Consider the following 11,211-nt stretch of genomic DNA (forward strand, 5'->3'; position numbering starts at 1 on the left):
ATAACATAAAAATATGGTTAAGAAAAATTTAAAAGAATTGAAAGTCACTATTCATTTTTAAGTATTTTTAGACAGAAATTTGCGGTTATATTAAGAAGATGTGCATTTCATTTACACTAACTCCAAAATTTCTACCTAGCTTGGAGCAATCTATGTTGGACAACTTTCTAGAAATTTTTGGAAGCATATGAGTGAAGACAAGACATGTTGAAATGATTTGAACAGGTTTGTAAAGACAAAGTTTACTCTTAGAAGCATTTAAGACAAACAAAAATGATGTTATGCCACAGTCATAAAGCACCAAATCTTGAGCCTAGGGCTGGGGAAACCCCATTTTTGTCGATGCAAAAGGCTTGCATCAGCAAAAGCGTGATTTTTCTAATGAAAATTGTTGCAATCAAAGAGGTCAAATTGCAAAACAAAAAGTTCCATTCGATTCATGTTCATTATTGAAGGGTGAAAGAGAACAAAGCCTCATTTCTTGAGCACAAACCAATAGCAGGCGACTGTACAAAAACAAAATATGGAGCTACCGTCTTTTTGTAGCAACAGCGTTACATTTTTATCCATGTTATGTACCTCTACGACCTTTTTTTCTTCTTTTTCTTTTCTTTAAATACTTTGTTTTTACATTTCAAAAATATACAATACAGCCCCACTCAAGGGAAAAAGCAAAAAGAAGTTTCCTTATTCACACTTGAGAAAAATGAGCCATATCAATCTAAGGTGTAGAATTTACAGAGATCTCTTGCAGTACTGACGAACTTGGCTGGTCCGAATGTGGTGGCAGGACGAGCCGCTGCAGTGGCTTCAGAATGTTGGCTAATTGTGAGAATGAGGGGCGCAGGTTTGGATCACTGACAATAATAATAGCATGGAAAAGCAGTTGACAGTAAGAACAAAAGGAGCATGAGTATTATAACTTGGATGTATAGAAAAGTGTGATGAAAAACACAACTTACGTTTGCCAGCATTCCCTGATTATTCTAGCAACCGTGGGATCCACTTCCTTGGGTATTTCGAGTCGTAGATTACGGAAACCTACAGCACCAACAACTTGCATAGGATTCATCCCACTCCAAGGCAGTCTCAATGTAGCAAGTTCCCATAGAATGATTCCAAAGCTATAAACATCGCACCTGTGCATTTGAAGAACAATATGTTCATGTCCTGAGATAATTTCAACTCATCTCTGCATTTTAGCCATTTTTCACGGGATTTTGGTTTGGGAGCATGTTTTTCCTCTCCCATTGAATTTTATAGATGGTTCTTAACTTGACAAATTGTTTTTTTTATTATTATTATTTTAAATTAACTATTATGATCAAAATCATGTTTTCCCACCGAAACCTCATTGAACAAAGAGGTTTTCAACTATCTTTTAAGGAAACCCCAAAAGAAAAATAGCAAAAGTGTTTCAATTAAGAATTAAAATCCCATATTATAATGAAATAAAGAAGGATCGAGCATAATATACCATAAATCCCATGCTCAAGCGTGTACTGAAAATGAAACTTAAGAAATACTATCATAACTCCAACTTACTTCTCATTTGAAGGCTCATTCCGAAGAACTTCTGGTGCCATCCACTCAGGCTAACACACAGAAAGCAAACGGGAGACCAGTTATGTACTGCAGTTTACAGTAAAATCTGAAGAAAACATTTAAGTAAAAATCAACATTCTTAGCTTCTCACCGTTCCTCCAGTTGATTTGGATGATAAAAATGTATTGTGCTTTAGGCGTGACAACCCAAAATCTGACACCTACACAGTGAAGAAATCACACCAGAGAAAACGCTGTTACAATTTATAACATTCCTTCTATTTTTAAGTAATAAGTATCTAAAGGCTATATCATCCATAGATTGAACAGCCTACATTCTTGGTTAAGTGACCTGGCTATGGCTTGTTTTGCTTTTTCTTCTACCTGAAGAAGACAAACTCAAGCTTCCTCTGCAAATTCGCACGTTCTTGCCCCATGGCATAATTTAAGTTTGGTACTCGATGTGCCTTCATCTTCAGAAAATTTTCTTTTTATTTTATTTTATTTTATTTTTTCTTCTTCTGAGTGTGGATGGAGTAAAGAAGATTTATTTTTTCTTTTTAGAAGGGAAAAAAAAACAAAACTGTATTAAGAATGAAAGAACGAGGGAGTAGACGAGCCATACAAAAACAAGAATACCAAACCAAAGAAAGCATAAGTAGAAACAGACGCACCCCCAGGATTCCGCAGCTTCAGAAAAAAACATTATTAGAGACAGGCTAACTGGCTGAGATATTTTCAAAGTATATTTCAATGTGATGGTGATTAACTAAGCCGAAAGCCAGCATTGTGGACTGGCAGAGATCAGTTAATTTCAACATGTAAAGCAACAAAGCCAAGAAGACCATTTAAGACTGGCACAGATCAGTTAATTTCAACATTAACTGAATTTTTAATAGGTCAAGGGAAGTGAAAGGGAAGGGACATAGAAACAGCACTGAAATCGACAACTTTCTAAGAAGAAGGCCGCAAGAGATGGAAAAGAGAACCTTTCAAGATTTGGGAAGGTCTGGTTCCATTTTTCTCGTTCATGGATATCTCACCATGTCTCAATGATTAAGAGTTAACAGTAACAGAGGTTATCGTTTCGAATCTACCACTTCAAAACAAATATCATTTACTTTGGCTGTTTGATATTTTAGTTATTTTTAGAATACCTATTCAAAATAAATAAACTGTTTGATCTTTTAGTTACTTTTAGAATATCTATTCAAAATAAATAAACAAATAATTTTGTAACTGATGGATTCTGGGAAGTAGTTTTGGCCGGATCACTTTATCGCCTCTCTTTAACTTCACCTTTCTAAACATTTTTTGTTGGTACTTTTTCTTGATTAACCAAAAGTTGGGTGCCCCTTGACTGTACCCTTATTTTCTTTTTTCTTTTTTAATCTCCCTGTAGTCTTCAGCACATTCCATGACCTTAATGACATTCGTTTATTCATTTTAGAGGACAATTTTCAGGTGACTTCGGAACTTGGTGAATAAGTCACAAAAGTAGTAATTAATATAATCATAGACAAAAAGCTTCAGCAGTAGGAGACTTGTCATACCTTCACATTCCAGTTCTTATCAACCAAAAGATTTGGTGACTTCAGATCTCGGTGAACAATTGTTGGATTACTTGTATGCAAGCAATTCATGCCCCTTGCCTGCAATTGTGTAATGAATTCAGAAGATGATATTTTTATCGAATGCATTAGTTGAATAAGATATTCAAAATTAGTCATATACCACATCCAGGGCCATTTTTATTCTGCGCTTTTCATCAATTTGACAATTTGGACGGTGAATGATCCGGTACAAGCTTCCTCTGGAGTTCGATTGCATCAAGAAAACTTCAGTAAGGAAAAACAGACAAAAGAATGTATAGTCTAAACTTCTTCTTCTTCCATTTTAATTCATTATAATGTTCCCTCTTACGGGCGAGGGAGGAGTGATAATTTACCTATTGAGAAACTTGAGCAAAATTGAACTCATACCTCGGAAGAAACTCAGTAACAATGGAAAGGTTGGGAGGACGAGTGACAGCACCCATAAAAAGAACAATGTTCGGATGACGCAGCTGCCGCATTATCAATACCTTACATCACAAGAGATAATGGAGTCTACTGTCAAAGATAGTTGATTGAAGATATAAACTCAAACAAGATGCAAGTATAATATCCGGCTAACTACTTTTTCATAATAACTATCGTTCATTAAGTTGCATTTCTCAAGTTACAAGAAAACAAATTGACCATATGAAGCAACACCAAACTTCATGAAAAATTTCATATTTTAACCCTTTTGTCTTGTTAAATCACCGATTGACCTAAAAACTTAAGCTGATGAGTCAAGATAAATTTAATATTATATCACCTAACTATCTCCCTCATTTGTGGGCTTGAAAAATGAAGAAGATCCAACGAGTGGAAATCAATATTAATTGAGGAGGAAATAACATAACATAGGTTTGAACACAGAATCTCCTTGGAATACTTGCTCTAATACCATGTTAAATCACCAATTTAACCAAAAGTTTAAGTTGAGGAGTAAAGATAAGTTTAATATTTTCATCTAAAAACAAATTATTGTTTGTTTGGAAGTAACTGCTCCACTTACTTCTCTTTTGAACTCAGCTAAAGCAGCACCAGAAAAATCCTGGTCTAAGAACTTCTTCACAGCAACCTCCTGCAAATCCGTCAATTACCATCAGTACCATCAGGATGTTAGGGCTAGAAACGTAATAAAGTGTGATATTATTTAAATACAAATGTGCAATTTTTTAAGGAGTCAAGGACCAAAGAGAAAGTAAGGAAGAATTTAATTATTAAGATTTGTTAGATATTGAGGTGTGATGGAGAGCGGGAAGACAAACAATTTTTTTTTTTGCTGACCAAGCAAGCAAGACACAGAGAGAACAGAGAGGTTAAAAACGTCGAAAACCCTGTTGTTCATATAGTTAACAGCTTGAAATTAAATTTCTAAATAACTGGAACACGGTAACAACTGATCAAAGCTAGAGGTTCTATGTTCAAACTTTAACAATGTCAAGCATTTAGATTTAATGGTAGTTGATAATTTCAACATAATAAGTCAGGCATTTATCATAACCCGACACTATGGAGTTACCAGAATCAACTTGGATCAGACAAGTTATTGAACCTAAAGAAATGAAAAAATAAATGTGCTAAGTTTTATATTGGAAGACTGGCTACAAAATGCAATAACATAGAAATAGAATTAATATAACTCACGGTGTCATTCCAATCAGCATGGTAGACTTCTCCATATGAACCTATATATAGAAAACGTGAAATTAAAATAAGCAAAACTGAAGATTTCCAGGGAAGTAATGGTAAACTATTTCAAAGGTTTAAACATTACACGAGAGAGCAATTTGGAAATAAGTTTGACCATGGAGCAACCACTGAAGTAATAAATATTTTGTTTCATATCAGCTATAGCGTACCTAGTCCGATCCTTTCACCAATAACGAGGTCCTCCCATTGGATTTCACATTGACCTACGTCCACATCGTCATAAACTTGCTCAAACCTATTTGAACTTGGATTGACCAACGGGCTAGGACTTCCCGGATCCTTCAATATCAAATTGGTTCCAACAGATCTATCGTATGTGAACTTTCTACGGTTATCAAATCTGATTAAATTGTCTCGTCCATCAACAGCATCTACCTTTTCGTCCTCCATGTCTGTATTTCCAGAACGTTCTCCATTGGACTTTCTGTTCTGTTCGTCAATCAAGGGCAAAATATTAGGCTCAATCATTGAAGATGCCAGCTGTGTGTTCATATTTGATGAAGAACTTCCAACTTCAGCACTTCTAACCGATGCAATCAAATCATTAGATGTTCCTGAACCTCCAGGTTTAACATTTTCAGAGACAGTCGAGTTGGAAGAAGATAATGCCATATTGTGATCATTAGGTGCACGGCTAATTCTTGGAAAACGGCCCTCCATATAATCATACTCATTTTTATTGGGAACTGCATTAAAAGCAACCCGATTTTTCCATAATGGTACAGGAGGATGCCCAATAGTAGGTTTCTGGAGCTCCTCACTTTTATTATCTGAGAACTTGTTAGGCATGAAACTTTTTCCAGTTCCTCTTATTTGGAAAGGATTAAGATCGGCAAAAAGATTTTTGGAATCCTCGGAACTTTGACCAAATGGAACTACATTGACATTCAGTCGAACATTACCGTCACCAAAATGGGCCCCTTTGTGTCGAGAAGTCCCAGTACCTAACAAGGAAAGATTTTCTATTAATCTGGAGTTATTCTAGCAGGTACTGCAGAAATAATTTAAATTACATCCTACACACCTGAGCTTGATGGCACAGACTCTGTCCTTCCATAGCTCAGTTTCCCATCAATCAGTGAGATGGCCTCTGCTCCAAAGTTCTGACTGCTGCCTTCCTCATGTCCCAATGTTGGCCTCGCAGAAGAAATTCCAACATCATTGGAGTGATGAAGAGAAGGAATTCTGCTTACTTTAGGGTTGTAAGGCTTAAAGTTAGTAGTGTCCTTTGCATTAACAGTGTCTGCTGGTAGAAGTGTTCCAGGAGCTCCCATTAGATCAACCAAAAACTCCCTGAAAGCAGGAACTAAACATTCATATAAATTGATTCTGGTTGAAGTGTGGATAACAATGGGCCTTTTAGCCTGGTATTAGATCATTTTCATTTTTAGTTCCCATGAATAAGAAACAAGGTGTTGTTTAATTGAACCACCGAAATTCCAAAGGGGAAAGAAACCCCAATAACTACAACAGAGTTAAAGAAGCTTCCCAATTGATTATAATAAAATTTCTTGGCAAATTTCCTTTCAATGAAAAGTTTGGTTCCATGTACAAAATAAAATTTCTTAATAATTCCATTGGGGAAGAAATAAAAGAATACAAGGGCATAAAAAACGAAGCCCACAAAAAACTTTTCATTGATAACCACTAATCTCTCTCTAAGGGGAAACGAGAGAAGAGATAACAGAGAGAACTTACCTTGAACCGAAGAGACAAATGCCCCCCAACTACGTTAGATGAAAATATTCCAAAAAGCTTGGAAAGACCAACTATAAAATCGATATGACCACTAAGTAAAGGTTTATTTTGCATCCTCTTTTGTACATTGAACACTAGTCTCATTTCATTATATCAATGAAGTCTTTTCTTTGAAATGGAAACAAGCATCTTTATTAATATAAATAAAAGAGACTAATCCTCAAAGTACAAGAGAGGTATACCAAGAGCAAAAAGGAGTAAAAGAACAAATACCACATAATCCGAGACAAGAGAGAACATAAAGAAATTACAATGAGCAGGACAGAACCCTCTAAATCCCAAGCAAAACAAGAAGAAATAAATACAATGCAAAATGAAAAAAAAAATTGTAACAAAGGAGCCCCATAACATCTAAAATATTGATCACAAATTGCTTAAAAAAATGAATGGAAAGGAAAACACCAAGAATTCAAACTTGATTAAAAATACAATCCTGTGCCCTGGAAGACTTGCGATTGATCCTTGGAAACTGATCTAAATCCTTTCTTTAGAGGTATTGATCCTTGCAATTTCAGATCTGATCACCAAAGGAATTTATCATGGGACACCCTTAAGTTCCTTTCAAACCATAGTCCAGCAAGCAACGCGTTGATGGCATTAACCCATAATAAAGTAGCTTTGTAAATAATGAAACAGGAAGATCTTTTAGGAAACACAGGAGATGCTTCAGACTAGGTATGTTTACTTGTGACACATTAATTTGAATAAAGTAAAATAAAAACTACTAAACCACCAATTCACCCAAAAACTTAAGCTAGTGGTTAAAGACAAATTTAATTATATGCACTAACACTCCCCTCACTTGTGGGCTTGAAGTATTTGAATGCCCAACAAGTGGAAATCAATTTTTTAATTGGGAAGGAAACAACAATGCAGGGGCATAAACATAGAACCTTCCTAGACCACCTCCTCTGATACCATATTAAAACGTCAATTCACCCCAAAGTTTAAGCCGGTGGTTGAAGACAAATTTAATTATATGCACTAACATAAACAAAACAAACTGTGAAAGTGTCAAGTGGAACAGATTATCTAAGAAAGCTTCAATAACGGTGTACACCTAACTATCTTACCCAAACAAAATAGAATCTCTTATGTATGATTCTTTTACCCAGTTATTTAAATTCAATTTCACCATTAGTCAATGAATAAATGAAACAGAACAAGGATATACCCTTTTTAAGATAAGAAACATTTAATTGTATAAATGAAATAAGGGAAGACCCCAAGCATCTAAAGGTTTACAAAAGAAAACAAGGATATACCTTTCATCCTCCAATTTTATAATGTTGACAGCATCTTCTTCAACACCAGTATAGTGACTACCTTTAACAAGCCTACAAGGCATCTTGATACTGTCAGCTAACACCTATATCCAGAGAAGAAGGTGATATGTTCTTATAAAGTCAGTTAAGCTTTTGTTTAATAATAATAAAGGTTTAGATAAAGTAATACAACAACGTATCACTAAAAACAGTGTTGCTGGAATTTGTCAAATCCAGACAATTTTATAGTTTTTATTTTCCTGAAACCTTATTGGGGTTCTAGGGCCTCTATTTAAAGGGTGTAATGTTAAAAAGAAAACTGAACTTTATCAAGTTATTCATATTGGCAGTGTAACCACATGCTTTATTACCCTGAACAAGCTATTTCACATGGGAAAGCTCTAATATAAGCCATCATGAGTCCTGACCACGCATAGTGCTACATCTTAATCTTCAATAAAAATGAGGTTGCATGATATTACAGATATTTAAGAGACATTTGCAACTACCAACCTTGAAAAGCAATGCACGATGTCTTGAGAGGCCAATATTAATGGAACCGATAGGCAATACACTGGTGTGAAGAGAAGTCCTTAACTCTGTGCTTCTTTCCATCCACCTGGCTAGCATAAAATGGGGGTCCTTTACAGGTCCCCCCATATGTCCCATAACAAGCTCGGCAAGCCTCTGAACCAAAACCCTGACCTCAGTCCCAGGGCAATCTGCAATACATTGAGCAATTTGCACTAGCTCTTCTAGTGCAGGATCAACAGTCATATTGACCATCACAACTTCAAAGCCAGAACTACCAAAGCTTGCTTCAATATCAGATAGCGATGGAATTTTTCCTTGGACTGCTGAATCCGTAGAAAGGACATCATAAAACCCATTGGCCACTTTTTCTTCATAGTCAAGCAGATTGTATTCCTTAAAATGCAACAAAAAATAATATTAGTTAAAGATCTAATATTCCTACAATGTAGTGTAGCAAGTATAAAGAATATCAATGCAACGAGAAAAAGAAAATGTCTAACAAGGCAGTGGCAATTCCAGATCCACCAATGTCTTTTATTGAAACAATTGCTTTCATTGGGAAAAGAAGGAAAGAACAGAAGTAACAGCCCTCAAAAAACTCTTAAGAAAAAGGCTCCGACCATGCAAAATGTTTCTTACCAAATACAAACAAAAGGTCATTGAAATCAAAGCCCAAATAGAAACCTGAAAATCCACCAAGACCCAAATATCACAAGAGTCCCTCTCCACACCCTAAAACCTATATTATTTCTCCCCAAATATCTCATAACAAAGCATGCACCCATCAAGCCACAAGAACCAACATTTCTAGTTAGCAAGCAGATTAAGAAACTCCTCGATCATTTTGTTGATACCCCTCTAGTGAGCATGCACAACCCCAAACTACGAAAAGAAACAGTTCCACACGAATCTTGCAAATTGATAGCCCAAAGTAGGTGATCCAGGTCTTCTTCTTCATTCTGACAAAGAATACAACAAAAATGACCCACTAAAAAAGGCAACATCCTCAAGAGTCAATCCATTGAGTTAACACGACCCAATAAAACTTCCCAGGTAAAGAACTTGAATTTCTTTGGAATTAATCCTCTCCAAGATATCAAAGACATACACGCCAATGTGAGAAAGATCAGAAAGGTGACAAAAGAAAGATTTGCAAGAAGAAACCTCTAAGGGATCAAAACAACATAAACCAAAGAATCAGAGTTCAAACAATCATTGAGAATGGACAAAAGATATAAACGAGGAAACGTAGAGTATAGGAGCATAGTTCCACTAATCTTCCCAAAAATAAGTTTCTTTACCATCTCCAAAACACAGCATACGGAATGGGAGAAAAGGGGGGACTTAACAGAGATATCCTTCCATGGATTCAAGTACTTATCTTCAACCCCACTCCCAACCACTCAAAGGGACGAGGACCACACTTACTACCAGTGAACCAATGTTACTTTACAATATATTGATGCAGCAATTGCCTTCTGGGTTGACTGGAAAGTGTTGCAAACATAACAAGCAACTAGTTTTCTTAAACATAAGTAACTGGCAATTAATTCTACACTTCTTGTTTCAAATATGTTTCTTTTGAACTTCTCTTAGATATTTATTTACAAAGGGGGTCGTGATTTTTTTCCCATGAACCGATCAACTCTGAGATTATGCAGGTGCCTGATGGTCTTGTGTTCATGATAGTTTTTCAATTTCAGTTATTGACGTAGTTAGTCTAAACCACTGGAAATGCTAGTCGTAGTAAATCTATTTCTGACAAATGAACTATCCCAGACACGATGCAAATGTAGGGGAAGCAAGAAAAGATATCCTGAATTCTCGTCCAGTCGGCATGCTTATAATGTAAAATTAATAATTAACACAGTGCCCAAGTACGACTATAAATGACAACTTTCGCGCACTTGGACATAGGTGTTGGTTGCGTAATGCAATGAGATCAGAGATGTAACTATTATCTTATAGCAGCACAGACCTTGAATCTTGATCTCATTGGTTTTGTTTAATATGCTAATACTCAAAATTTGGTAAAAACGAACTCCCCAGAAAGGCAGAAAGCAAAAATCTCACCCAATATTGTCTCGAGAGCACCTCGGCAGCATCTCCCTGGTCCCTGGAAGTAGAATCAATCCGATGATTTCCCAAGCTCAAAAGTGTCGCAGCTCGAATTTGATCCTTCTCCGGATCATCCCGGAAGTCCGAATTCGATGCGCTAATAGCTAGGGCAAGCTGAACCTGAAACTCCTCCTCTGAAGAAAAGTAATCAGACCGATTGGGCACCGAAACCTGGGTTACACTTCCACCCCCTGGAGAAGTTGTTGCCAGCGACGGCGACGATGAAGGACTGGGGGGAGAGTTACCGGAAGTCTGACCCAGAGCAGTTGCAGGACGATTATCAGAAACACATGGTGAAGACGACGCTGCTGCTACAGGCGACGGATTCTCGTTGGACCGATTCGGCTCGTGATTGCTTCCTATATGAAACTTCTTGAAAATGTGTTTCATCCCTCTTCTTCAATCTCTCTTTCTTGCACTTTCCTTCACTTCCCTTCACTTCCTCAGCCACTTTCAATCACTCTACAGCTCCACCAGCTTCAAACTCCTCTCTCTAAAACCACCGATTCTTCCTCCTTGATCCTCAAAACTCGATTCTAAACTCTGTCTTGTTTCCTGCTCGATTGTTCTCTCTCTCTCTCTCTCTCTCTATCTGCTGTTGCTTTTCTTGGTTACGACGGTCAAGAGAGAATGGTTGGAACTTGGGAGGGAAAATGAATTAACGCGTGAAGAAAAAATTACGCACCT

The 11,211-nt window shown here is 36.6% G+C and overlaps 1 protein-coding gene across 1 annotated transcript; it reads right to left on the reverse strand.

The window, feature by feature from the left end:
• Positions 1 to 411: 411 nt before the first annotated feature.
• LOC103492243 (serine/threonine-protein kinase EDR1) lies at positions 412 to 11,211 on the reverse strand. The gene is made up of 14 exons (XM_008452534.3): positions 10,480 to 11,211; positions 8,386 to 8,799; positions 7,873 to 7,976; positions 5,874 to 6,142; positions 4,999 to 5,793; positions 4,784 to 4,824; positions 4,149 to 4,217; positions 3,527 to 3,627; positions 3,279 to 3,357; positions 3,098 to 3,196; positions 1,697 to 1,765; positions 1,546 to 1,595; positions 963 to 1,139; positions 412 to 857 (listed from the first exon to the last, which is right to left on the reverse strand). The coding sequence occupies exons 1-14, from the start codon at positions 10,912 to 10,914 to the stop codon at positions 722 to 724; spliced, it is 2,838 nt and encodes a 945-aa protein (XP_008450756.2). The 5' UTR covers positions 10,915 to 11,211; the 3' UTR covers positions 412 to 721.

The sequence above is a fragment of the Cucumis melo genome, chromosome 2, assembly GCF_025177605.1.
Source record: "Cucumis melo cultivar AY chromosome 2, USDA_Cmelo_AY_1.0, whole genome shotgun sequence".
Classification (NCBI taxonomy): domain Eukaryota; kingdom Viridiplantae; phylum Streptophyta; class Magnoliopsida; order Cucurbitales; family Cucurbitaceae; genus Cucumis; species Cucumis melo.

What these genes read in the sequence shown, in the direction of transcription:
- LOC103492243 (XM_008452534.3), bottom strand. Translation starts at nt 10,914, where the DNA reads ATGAAACACATTTTCAAGAAGTTTCATATAGGAAGCAATCACGAGCCG. An exon ending in TGGTGAAAGGATCGGACTAG is followed by an intron (nt 4,825 to 4,998) that starts GTACGCTATAGC and finishes TTCTATATATAG; the next exon opens with GTTCATATGGAGAAGTCTAC. An exon ending in AATGAGCCTTCAAATGAGAA is followed by an intron (nt 1,140 to 1,545) that starts GTAAGTTGGAGT and finishes TCAAATGCACAG; the next exon opens with GTGCGATGTTTATAGCTTTG.